The sequence below is a fragment of the Columba livia genome, chromosome 2 (assembly GCF_036013475.1).
Source record: "Columba livia isolate bColLiv1 breed racing homer chromosome 2, bColLiv1.pat.W.v2, whole genome shotgun sequence".
Taxonomy (NCBI): Eukaryota; Metazoa; Chordata; class Aves; order Columbiformes; family Columbidae; genus Columba; species Columba livia.
The window spans coordinates 60,452,559-60,463,820 of record NC_088603.1 but is presented as its reverse complement, the minus strand read 5'-3'; the positions used below and the strand labels follow the sequence as shown (position 1 = coordinate 60,463,820).

At 39.7% G+C, this 11,262-nt stretch overlaps 1 protein-coding gene across 1 annotated transcript; it reads right to left on the bottom strand.

The window, feature by feature from the left end:
- Window positions 1–1,271: 1,271 nt before the first annotated feature.
- On the bottom strand, window positions 1,272–9,368 carry CCDC201 (coiled-coil domain containing 201). Its single transcript, XM_013369606.3, has 3 exons — window positions 9,167–9,368; window positions 6,974–7,541; window positions 1,272–6,040 (listed from the first exon to the last, which is right to left on the bottom strand). Exons 1-3 carry the CDS (start codon window positions 9,196–9,198, stop codon window positions 5,954–5,956), a joined length of 687 nt encoding a protein of 228 aa, XP_013225060.2. The 5' UTR covers window positions 9,199–9,368; the 3' UTR covers window positions 1,272–5,953.
- Between the last annotated feature and the right edge of the window lie 1,894 nt (window positions 9,369–11,262).

Genomic DNA, 11,262 nt, shown 5'->3' with positions numbered 1-11,262 from the left:
CAACAGGAGTGTTGCCATTGCTTCAGTGGGAACAAGGCTGAGCTCATAAATCCAGGGTGAAGACATTTCTGTCTCATCCCTCTGTTCTTGGTATTGTTTTTTTTCTTCTCCATCCAACATCATGCTTAGTCACCATCAGCAGGTAGATTGTGTAATATCCATTCAGAGACAAGGGTACTGAAAACAGTTCCCTAGGTGAAGGTCATAGCTTAGCTCCTGAGGGAAAAATACTGCCCTAAAAGAGCAGTGGGAAGTGGGAAGGCACTTCCAAACATGTTCAGTGTTGCATTTGAAAATCAGGACAAAAGCAAGGCTCAGGAACCTGTTACAATTCTGATTGGCATTCATCCATTCAGAAAAAAAAGAGTTATTTTATTTTACAAAATGTGATGCCTTGGGGGCTACATTCTCATAAGAATCTACTGTCTGTAGTCCCTAATCTTTTTCAGCCTCGGCACCTGCAATCTATACTTAAGGTCACTAATAATTAGAGACGCCTGTTTTTTAGAGGTGTTTGACTCTGTGGCTGACACAGAGTTGTTTGTTGTTGTGTTTGTTTGTTTTGTTTTTTACTCTTTGTTGCTATTGCAATATAAATATGCCTAAAGGAACTTTGCACATGAAGAGAGTTGCTAACTAAACAGTAATTTGCCATTGTTGCCACTAGCGGATGAAAGAACACTGAAACTGCATACTATTACTGCCTTTCTCAAAGCCTGTTCTGATAACTATAAAAGAAAACTAGCTGTAACATTAAACTTAGACATTAAACTCCAGTATACCCAGGAGTCTACAGAAGAAACAAATGAAAGTGAATATCCTGTGAACAAAATAAATACTATTCTTTTTCATTATGGATATACTCACATATTCCACATGAGGTGCAATACTAGCAGTGTAGTTTTGTACATGTCATTTGATACATGTAGTTTCATATTCCCTAACATCCTGGCTTTTAAAAATTAGAGAAAACCTCTCTTTAGGAACATCATTCACTAGGGGATAATGTGCAGTTTAGTGCTATATAGGTCTAGCTGAAATCCCTTAGTATTCTAACCTATAACTAATTATTAGGTTGGTGCAAAAGAAATAACGGTTTTTGCATTGTTGAAATTTGCCATGTGATATTTGAATATATCCATAAATAAATGTGGTTATGCTATACATCATTTGAATAGACTTTTTTTGCTTTATTTTTTTTTCTGCTGACTTTTTAATTGCTTTTTATTTGATATTTATTTTAGACTATGGCAATTATGTTAGACAAAAAGCAAATTTGAGCAATTTTTTAATTTGAGTTCAAAATGGGTCATAAAGCAACAGAGACAACTCAGACCATCAGTGACATATTTGGCCCAGGAACTGCTAATGAACGTACAGTACAGTGGTGGTTCAAGAAATTTTCCAAAGGAGATGAGAGCCTTGAAGATGAGAAGCATAGTGGCTGGCCATCAGAAGTTGACAACGATCAATTGAGAATAATCAGCAAAGCTGATCCTCTTACAACTACATGAGAAGTTGCTGAAGAACTCAACATTGACCATGCATGAAGCAAATTGAAAAGGTGAAAAAGCTTGGTAAGTGGGTGCTTCATAAGGTGGCTGAAAATAAAAAATAGTCATTTTAAAGTGTGGTTTTCTCTTATTCTACGAAAAAAAAAAAAACCACAAACAAACACCACATTAACCAATTCTCGATCAAATTGTGACATTGATGAAAAGTGGACTTTATATGACAACTGGTGGCCACCACCTCAGTGGTTGGACTGAGAAGAACATCTAAAGCACTTCCCAAAGCCAAACTTGGACCAAAAAAGGTCACGGTCACTGTTTGGTGGTGTGCTGCTTCTCTGATCCACTACAGCTTTCTGAATCCCAGCGAAGCCATTACATCTGAGAAGTCTGCTCAGCAAATCGATGAGATGCACTGAAAACCGCAATGCCTGCAGCTGTCATTGGTCAACAGAAAGGGCCCAGTTCTTCTCCACAACAATGCCCAACCACAAGTCACACAACCAGTGCTTCAAAAGTTGACAAAATGAAGTTTTGCCTCATCTGCCATATTCACTTGACTTCTCACCAGCCAGCTACCACTTCTTCAAGCATCTCGATCACTTTTTTGCAGGCAAAATGCTTCCACAACCAGCAGGATGCAGAAAATGCTTTCCAATAGTTTGTCATACCCTGAAGCATGGACTTTCACAGTACTGGAATAAACAAACATTTCTTGTTGGCAAAAATGTATTGACTGTAATGGTTACTACTTTGATTAATAAAGGTGTGTTTGAGCCTAATTATAATGATTTAAAATTCATTATCCAAACCCAGAAGTACTTTTGCACCAACCTAATATAATACTGTTGATGTCGTATCAGACACATTTCAGAAAACCCCTGAAGCACCAATTAATTCTATTAATATTTTCTCATGAAATGCTACCAGAGCAATATTGTGACTTTTGCAAATTCATGGGGACCTAAATTAGTGGGAGATGGATGCTATACAGTCTTCTGTATTTCTTTATAAACACTCCAAAGACAAGGAATAGAAGTGGTTTCCAAAATACTGATAGCCCTTAGTTTTGTGCATCTGTCTGCGTGATACAGCTTCATGACCTGCAAAGACCCAGTCAAAGTCAATTCTATGCTACCACTAACATCAATTTTTTTCACTCCACTGAGGAAAGGCTCTGGGATTTCATTGGAACCAACTAATACCATGAATCTGGCAGGGTGGCAGCCCTGTTTTCTGGAAAACTTTCCCACCATTTGCTGTTCTTAATCTTCGAAAGTTTGGGGATGCACTTGGCATAAACCCAAAGATTTCTTAGATTATAAGCAGCCATATTCCCCAGATTCCTCTTACATTCAATGTAGCCTGAAGCAGGTCCTGAGAAGGACTTTCCCAGCAACTACATCTATGGCCTCCTAAGGGCTGGAACTTGGCCCAGTTGGCCTTTAATAACCTTTCCATTTGGCCTAGCATCATTAACTTGGTCATACTAAGCAGACAAAGGCACTTAGGGATACAACAGCTGAGTCTGATTTTTGGCAGAAGACTGACATCAGGTATCAGAGGCTGTCAGCAAGTCTGTTGGTCATACAAAACTGGGAGGAATGGTTGATACACCAGAAGCCTGTGCTGCTATTCAGCAAGATCTAGATAGGCTAGAGTACTGGGCAGAGAAGAACCTAATTAAATTCAACAAAAGCAAATGTAGGGTTCCTGTACCTAGGAAGGAATAACCCTATGCATCAGCACAGGTTAGGGGTTGACCTGCTGGAAAGCAGCATTTCAGAGAAGGAACTGGGAGTTCTGGTGAACAACAGGTTGACTATGAGCCAGCAGTGTGCCCTTATGGCTAAGTAGGCCAATGGCATCCTGGGCTGCGTTAGGAAGCGTGACCAGGATGTTGAGGGAGGCTATCCTCCCACTCTACTCTGCTGCATCTGGAGTACTGCATCCAGTTCTGGGAGCCCCAGTTTAAGAAGGACAAGGAATTACTGGAGGGAGTCCAGAGGAGGGCTACAAAGATGATTAGGAATCTGGAGCATCTTTCTTATGAGGAAGGACTGAGACAGCTGTGTCTGTTCAGCCTGAAGAGGAGAAGGCTGAGAGAGAATCTTATAAATGTTTATAAATATCTGAAGGGTGGATGTGAAGAGGATGGGACCAGACTCTTTTCAGTGGTGCCCAACAATAGGATGAGAGGCAATGGGCACCGACTGAAACAATGGAGTTTACATCTGAATATGAAGAAAAAGTTCTTTACTTTGAGGGTGACAGAGCGCTGGAACAGGCTGCCCAGAGAGGTGGTGGAGCCTCCTTCTCTAGAGACATTCAAAACCCACCTGGACACATTCCTGTGTCATCTGCTCTAGGTGAAGCTGCTTTAACAGGTGGGTAGGACTAGATGATATCCAGAGGTCCCTTCCAATCCTAACCATTCTGTGATTCTCTATCATATGGACAAGGAATTCAGCAGTGAAGACCAGGCATGGAAGACAGAAAACTTCTATGTTTTATAAGGAAGGAAGCCACTAGAGGCCAGATTGGAGAAGACATTAGATGGAGACATTTGGAGATCAAGGAACTGGATGGGCTCAAGAAGGAGCCAAGATTGACCTTGAGAGGTGATTGGTAGAGAGAAAACCAGAAGCAGTATCAAGACTTTCTGAGACCAGGATGAGAAGCCTGAAGAAGGAACAAGAGTAACTGGCTATCTGGGAAGGTACAAATAAACAAGACAGAACTGGGTCATTTGGATTAAGCATCAGGTCATGTGGCCAGACTAATATGTACTTGTCCTAGGAGTAGAGGAGGATTTTATGCTAACCTTGCACTTGCCTGATCTTAGTTCAGCCCCTGGCACAAATCATAGATGCTGATGAAATGCCTTCAAGCTCAAGGGGAATAGCTGCACATCTGCAACCATGCCTATTTTATCTCAAAAGCAGCTTGGGATTTACATCAGCCAGGAGCTCCCTGGTTGCCAGAGGAACCTGTGAGGGCCAGACAAGCAGCCTGGGTAACACACACAAACAAATACCAGAACACTACACTAACTAAACATCAAACCATGTGAGTGTGCTTTTGCTGTTGACCTGAGAGGAGACATCACCCCACTGCCTGGCTACCGCAGAAAGCCAGGTCTGAGGACAAGGCTGTTCTACTGAGAAACTCTGAAATTTCACTTCAGGAATCATTAGCAAAATCATCCTGATTCCTTTTAAATCCTGAGAGAGTTTGTAAAACCACAACTCCATTTGCATTTTTGAGCATAACACAGCTGCTATTGGTTAGCCTGTTTCATAACATTGGCATGGACCATGCTTCGGCTTCTCTGCCATCTTGGACATGAGATATTACAAGTTCAGTGTATGAAAAGGAAATGGAAAAACTTCCCTTGCCTCTGTCCTTAATTTGCAGTTTTGTTTGAACAGGGATGCTCCCCTTTGGGGTAATTAGGTAGTGCAGAGGACAGGCTGCAAAACCAGAATGGCCGGGAAAGCACATATGCTAGAGCCACGCAAGTATAATACTACGTGTGCACATGTGGTAAATCTGTTCCGAGTGCCTGCTGCTGACATACCGAAGATCACTTTGCAAACACTAAACTCTGCCTAAAGAGTAAGTAACAGACAGTAGCAGGAACTAAGATGAGCACTATGCTTTTTGCATCACTTCTTGACTGGTGCTTCAGAAAGAGCTGCTATGAGCTGAATTGCTATTTTACTAACACAGCTGTGAAGGAGATACCCTTCTTCCCCCTGCATGCAGCAGCTCCAGAGAAAAACAGAAAACCCATACCCCCTCAAAACACACAGCTGAGCATTAGGGACCTTCAATGCATCAGAAAAGTGCATTTACCATCAGAGGCAGTGGCAAAATAATTTTGAACCAAAACTTCAAAACAAACTGTCATGAATTAGTAATCTCTAGAGGCTGGCCTCCCTCCTTGGTGCCTCTAACTATTTCCTCATCTCCTCAGCTAGCAGCAAAAACATTCCCTATTGCATCAGTTTTGATTACTCTTTAGATGAGGAGATTCTCCTTTAGCTAACCGTGATTGCACTATGTGTGGCCACTAGGACTTTGTCACTTAAGGAATGTCAGCAATCCTAGAAGATTTGAACACTACACAAAAGAGTATAGTTTGAAAGAGCTGTGGCATGATGAAGAATGATTCTTAGATAAAGTTCTCCTTCCCTTCCTTGTTCCAGGCTTTCAACTATTATAAATGAACATTGGCTCTTATGGACAGGCACTTCTTAATTTGTACCCAACTCTTCCTAGATTTAAGAGACAGAAATAATCACAAAATGAACAAACAAAAAGAACACTTTGGAATGAAAGAGTGAGTTTAACAGGCACTTTAGTTAGGTGTGCAATTTATCTGAACCAGCTGTTCCCACAAGCGGAATGTGATAGCACTAATTCCATAAGTAGTTAAATCAAGCTTCTTCAATTGTCAGTTCATGTTCAGTTGCTTCCTGAATGTTTTTAAGTTGTCGAAGAAGCCATTCTCTTTGTTTCTTCCTCTGTTATAGAAAAAAAAAAGTAGTCAACCAAATCCATTCAGGTGTCACCTGCTTAAAAAGAACCACCACCACAAAAATAACATAAAACCAAAACAATAAAACCATACAACATACACAAAAGCATTATGAACTCAACTGGATTTTGGCTGAAGTTTTCAATCTGTTTTAAGTTGAGAAGCCTTTACTCTTAGAGTAGGCAAGCTTTCCTGAACATTCACACACCTATGAACAATATGGTACAGGGGAAAAAACAAACTAGAATAGAATCTGATGGCCTCAAGCTGATGTGACAGCCTTCAGAGTCTGAATCTACTGCCTCCCTATCCTTTCTAGGGGCTTTCCACAGCCAATTATCAAAGTTCCAGGGAATTGAGCTCTTGTACTCCACTGAACAGAAAAAAGATCTGTATAAGGTCTATTAATTTAAGCTTTCCATAGGAAACCCCACACTAATCAAAGTACTGCACACAACACCCCATTAGCAATGACTGACATTCTTTTTATAAAGTAGTATGATTTGGACTGAACAAGGAAAGCAGTAGATTTGTTTCTCCAGTTTTAGTTAACTTGCCAACATTAGGAAACCTGAGAATTTAAATCACTGATTTCTTCCCATTCTTAAGTTTATCCTAAAGAAAGATATACTAAAAAAAGTGTACTTTTGCACTAGTGTACACAAGTAGTCATGCAAGTTCACAAGCTGAAGCAAATACTGGTTTGGAAAACTGCATCCCATCCACTCTATGATAAGGAATGATAACACAGAGTCTAGCAGGTTATGACTCAATTAATAAATATATGTTCTTGCTGCTGAAGTTGTGGAGATGTTCCATAACTAAAATTATCCCATATTACTAGAAAGACCTGTATATATTCAATATTTGTGGGAAATAGTATAGTTTAGCTATTTCATAACTAAAAGAAAACAATTACCACAAGAGCTTTATCAATTTTCTTCTTTCTGCTTTTTACTATTGGCAGATCTTTTATCCCTGGTATTCCAGTAACAAGCCGTGAAGGTCCACTCTTGGAAGTTACTGTAGCCTCCTCAGATGATTTGGTGGGAGCTTGAGTCTCTACATTTGCAACAACATCATCACTTGGTTCTTCATTTGATTCATCAGAGGCCAACACTGTTGAAAGCCTTCTTCTAGAAAATACAACCTGAGAGCTTTGGTTTATCTCTTTGTTCAATTCTTGTGAGTCAAACGCTGCTGAAAGCTCTTTTGGGGACATACGAGGGATGTATGCTTCAACACGTACTGATGATACTTGAGCTAATGTTCTACTTAGATTTGACTTTGGCACTGGAGATCCATAAATTCTCTTAGTGGCATCTTGGTCCTTAATTGACTGATTTGTCAGATCTGTAAGAGATGGCATTGTTCTTGAAAGCATTGAGTCCACTGGAGTGCTGTGTTTCACCATTCTCTTTTTCAGAGATCTTTTAACATTCAGAAAAGGATCTTCTTCCTCCAACATCCTGAAGTCAGGTTTATTGCTTTAAGAAAATAAGAAGAGAAAATTGTGTCATTGCTTACATAATGAGACTTGTTATGTAAGGTGTTCAGGTGCTGCAAAAGCAAATCCAAGATATTCTACTTTCATATTTGAATTCTGTCCAAAAATGGAATTTATCCTTTGTATAGATCAGTGTTCTTCAAAGGTTTGGAAGAGCCATATCGAAAACAGAACATTAGAAGACAGCTTGACACACACACACACCACTTACTCTTGCCCCAGATACTCCACATATGCTAGAATTTTTTAAGGTAGCTCATTAACTGCAACATCATTAAGACTGTGCTTTCTTCTTCAGAGTATACAAATAATATGCCTCTGGTGTTTCAACTGCTAACACTTGGTAGGTAGATGAAAACTGTTACATGCCAGAAGAATTACCATAATGTAGCAAAAATTCAAGTGCACTAGAGAGATACGTGGAAAAGTTCTGGACTCAAACAAGCATCTCTTACTCCAATTACCATTTCACTTCTCTTATTTTCTTAGAAGGGGGCTCACAAATCTATCATACCCTCCTAGTTACCTGACATTTGGCTTACTTCTGCTGATCCTAAACTTTGATCCTAAAAACATCTACGTTTTGTGCAAGTCTGTTTTCAACTCAATTTACAACAACGGCAAGGTTGTTTTTGTTAGCAGCATTTCCCCTACCCATTTGTTAACTCCCAACAAAAAGGGACTTGACTTCTTACACAAAGAGAAGCCTAAAAATAAATAAATCCACATGGAGATATATTTAAGATAAATATCTTAATTAGATGAGCAGTTAAGTATTTCTAGTAACTGTTGAACTCTTTGCTTTCATGAGGCAGTTCAGATATTTCACGCAGATTGATTTCATGAAGCTTATCAAGGGGACAATATGTTTTCAGTGCCCATATTCTAAGCCCTGTAGATAAAAGGCCTTGCCAGGGGCTGGGAGGACACTACAACCAAGCGAGGCACAGGAGTACAGGGAGATATATTTGCTGGAGTTAAAGGCATCAGTTCTCCACTCCTTGCCAATGTTTTGCACCTGTCTGAGTTTAACAGACTTTCATATCCACTTTGTGTTTCTAAAGAACAGGAGGCAAGAGATACAGCACTGATTTTTTTTTTTTTTCTCCTTTTTAGCCATAGTATTTATTGTAGAAGCTTACTGACAGTATGCTTGCATGATTAAACTTGGAGAGGGAATAAGTAGGAATTTGCAACCACCACTCCCACAAGCCCATCCTCAGCTATATATTTTGATACCTTCCTCTTACTCATTAAAATTTAAATGGTCAATTAAAACCTACTTTTAATTTAAACTTAGTTTTTAAAGAATGTTTTAACCAAAGTTTCTGAGAAAAACTACTTTTTTTTTTAAAACGTCACACTTTCTCATGCTTTAGATATATATATATATATATATATATACAAACAACAACTTTTTCTGTTCAGTTGTTTCAATAAAACCATTAAAGGGGTAGAGAAGTGTAAAAACAACAAAGACAGATAAACCATTTAAGATTGTCAGAGTCTACCATGGAGAAAGTATCTTGCAGCAACTTGCCAAATTAAAAAAAACAAACAAACAAGCAGAAAACAACCAAAAAACCACAGCCTTACCCAACCTACCAGTTTCCCTGATCTCTTCCTCTGCTCTTCATGTGATCCAGCTTCAGCTGCTCCTTCACTCTAGCTGGCTTCCCAGCATTCTATGCTGCAGAGACACATTTAGCATTTTTCAGGAGTTTCAGCTGTGCTGCTAACTGAATAAACTACTAAATAGAAATCTGGGATGAATTAATCACAGGAAAACGGGCTAGCCAGCTTATCTATGTGCTATGTTTGCTGCTATTTATACTCTGCTGCTTGCTACCTATTTCAATCACAAAAATACATCCAGTGGTTAATTGGCTTCACATGGCTGCTTAAGGCACATTGAGGATCTGTTACAAGATAAGACATATATTGATGGACGTATGTACGTTGATAGAATGTATCTATTCTCATTCTGATTTTATTTTCTCATTGCTTCTCTTGCCCAAAATATAAATGAGAAAACAAATGTTAAATTTGCCATGAAAACCTCTTCTATTAGGAAAACAGGTAGTGATAAACTGAAGTTTATTTTACTGCAGTCTGAATGTAATGGTGTTTTCAGCTAACAACTGTGGAAATACCAGCAGTTTATCTTGAAGGAAGTGGTTTAGAAATATCAGGTCTTAGATGAGAACTGTATTGGTCTGAAATGGTATGGTTCACATTAAGGACCATAATTACTGGTGACAGAGAAAAGCAACCAAAATGCACCAGCCCTGCTGAATTGCAAATCAGCTCTGTGGTGGATGGCAGTGAACAGCTGCTATCACAGCACTGTAGAGCAAGAACAGGCAAGAAGTAGCATGTGCACAAATGTTGGGGTAACCCCTTTTGACAAAGCGTTACTTGTGAACCTTTAAAATCTAAGCTGATCAGACAGACCTAATTTCAGGGCTCTATGTGGGTGACCTGAGGTTATAGGGTGCATCTAGCGCAGACAGGGGTGAAGGGCTGATCTTGCTGGGATTTGAACTTGTGGTTCCAGGCTGTCTGGGCATTTCAAGCCTAACCATAAACCATCCTTTCTTGCTGCATTAATAATTGCACTATGAATAGAGGATTGGAGCTACCAGTTCAATATTGAAGAATAACAGTCTGTCAGTATATGGGGAAAGTTGCTAGGTTTAAATTATGTGCCCCTAAGGAATTGAAAGAGAGCTTGAGAAATGGAGGCACTTTACAATCACATGGACTGCACAAGTAAACATCCTGGAAATAAATAGTCTGTCCAGGATAAGATATTTATTTCCTAAACTCCCAGGGGAAGTTCCTGCAGGAATATTTTGAGAACTAAACAAAAACTATTTTTGAGATATTTGTGGCTGGGCCAAAAAGAAAGAAAAAAATCCCAGTCCTTTATAAACATAGAAGAGGCTAGACCAACCCTTACCTCATTTTGAATATTAGTAGTTAGTTTTCAAACTAGTGAGCTTGTGGCTTGGTGAGCAAACCGACCAGGTCAGTCATACTGTAGCACCTTGCAAAGCTCAGCAAGCCAGTTCCTTATATAGCACTGGGTGAAGAGTGATGTCCTGACGTGGTGTTGCAATGTTTGCACTGCCCTGCTGTGTCAGTGGGACACAATATCGCCTCTCGCAGTGAGGCAGTGATGCAAAAAACGCTGCGTAGCTTGAACATGCATAAGAGGCTTTCTGGTGAGTCTGAGCAAAATTTACTCCTGGCCTTGTCTTCCAGCCTGTGTCTTGCCCGCCTTGCCATACTTGCCCTCACTTTATAGTGTGTTCTTTTTGTGGCATCTCACAGTCCACCAGTGCTGTCTGTAACTGCATCATCTTTATGCCTACCATCCATGGCCTTTTCCTGCAAACCTCTTCAAAAATGACCTTCCCTTATCCTGCAATGTCATTACTTGCCATTTCCTCTAGTTCCTTACCAAATGTTCTCAAGATATAAATTAGGAGATTTGGAAGTTGGTCTCACTCTTAGCCATGGTTTCTCTTGTGTCCTACAGACTTAACTTTTTTATGAAGTGGTAGCAGGATGTTACAGAGAACGGGAAGAATATAACTATGTAGAGATCAGACAGAAAAGAGTCCAAAATTAATGTAAGCATGCAGAGCTCAGCAGACCAGCTGCAGTGATGATAGTATCTTGACCTTGGTGTGTCT

Coding starts and splice junctions, on each gene's coding strand:
- CCDC201 (XM_013369606.3), bottom strand. CDS start 9,198: ATGAAGAGCAGAGGAAGAGATCAGGGAAACTG. Junction 7,542..9,166: donor GGAAGAGATCAGGGAAACTG/GTAGGTTGGGTA, acceptor ATTTTCTTAAAG/CAATAAACCTGACTTCAGGA. Junction 6,041..6,973: donor AAATTGATAAAGCTCTTGTG/GTAATTGTTTTC, acceptor TTTCTATAACAG/AGGAAGAAACAAAGAGAATG.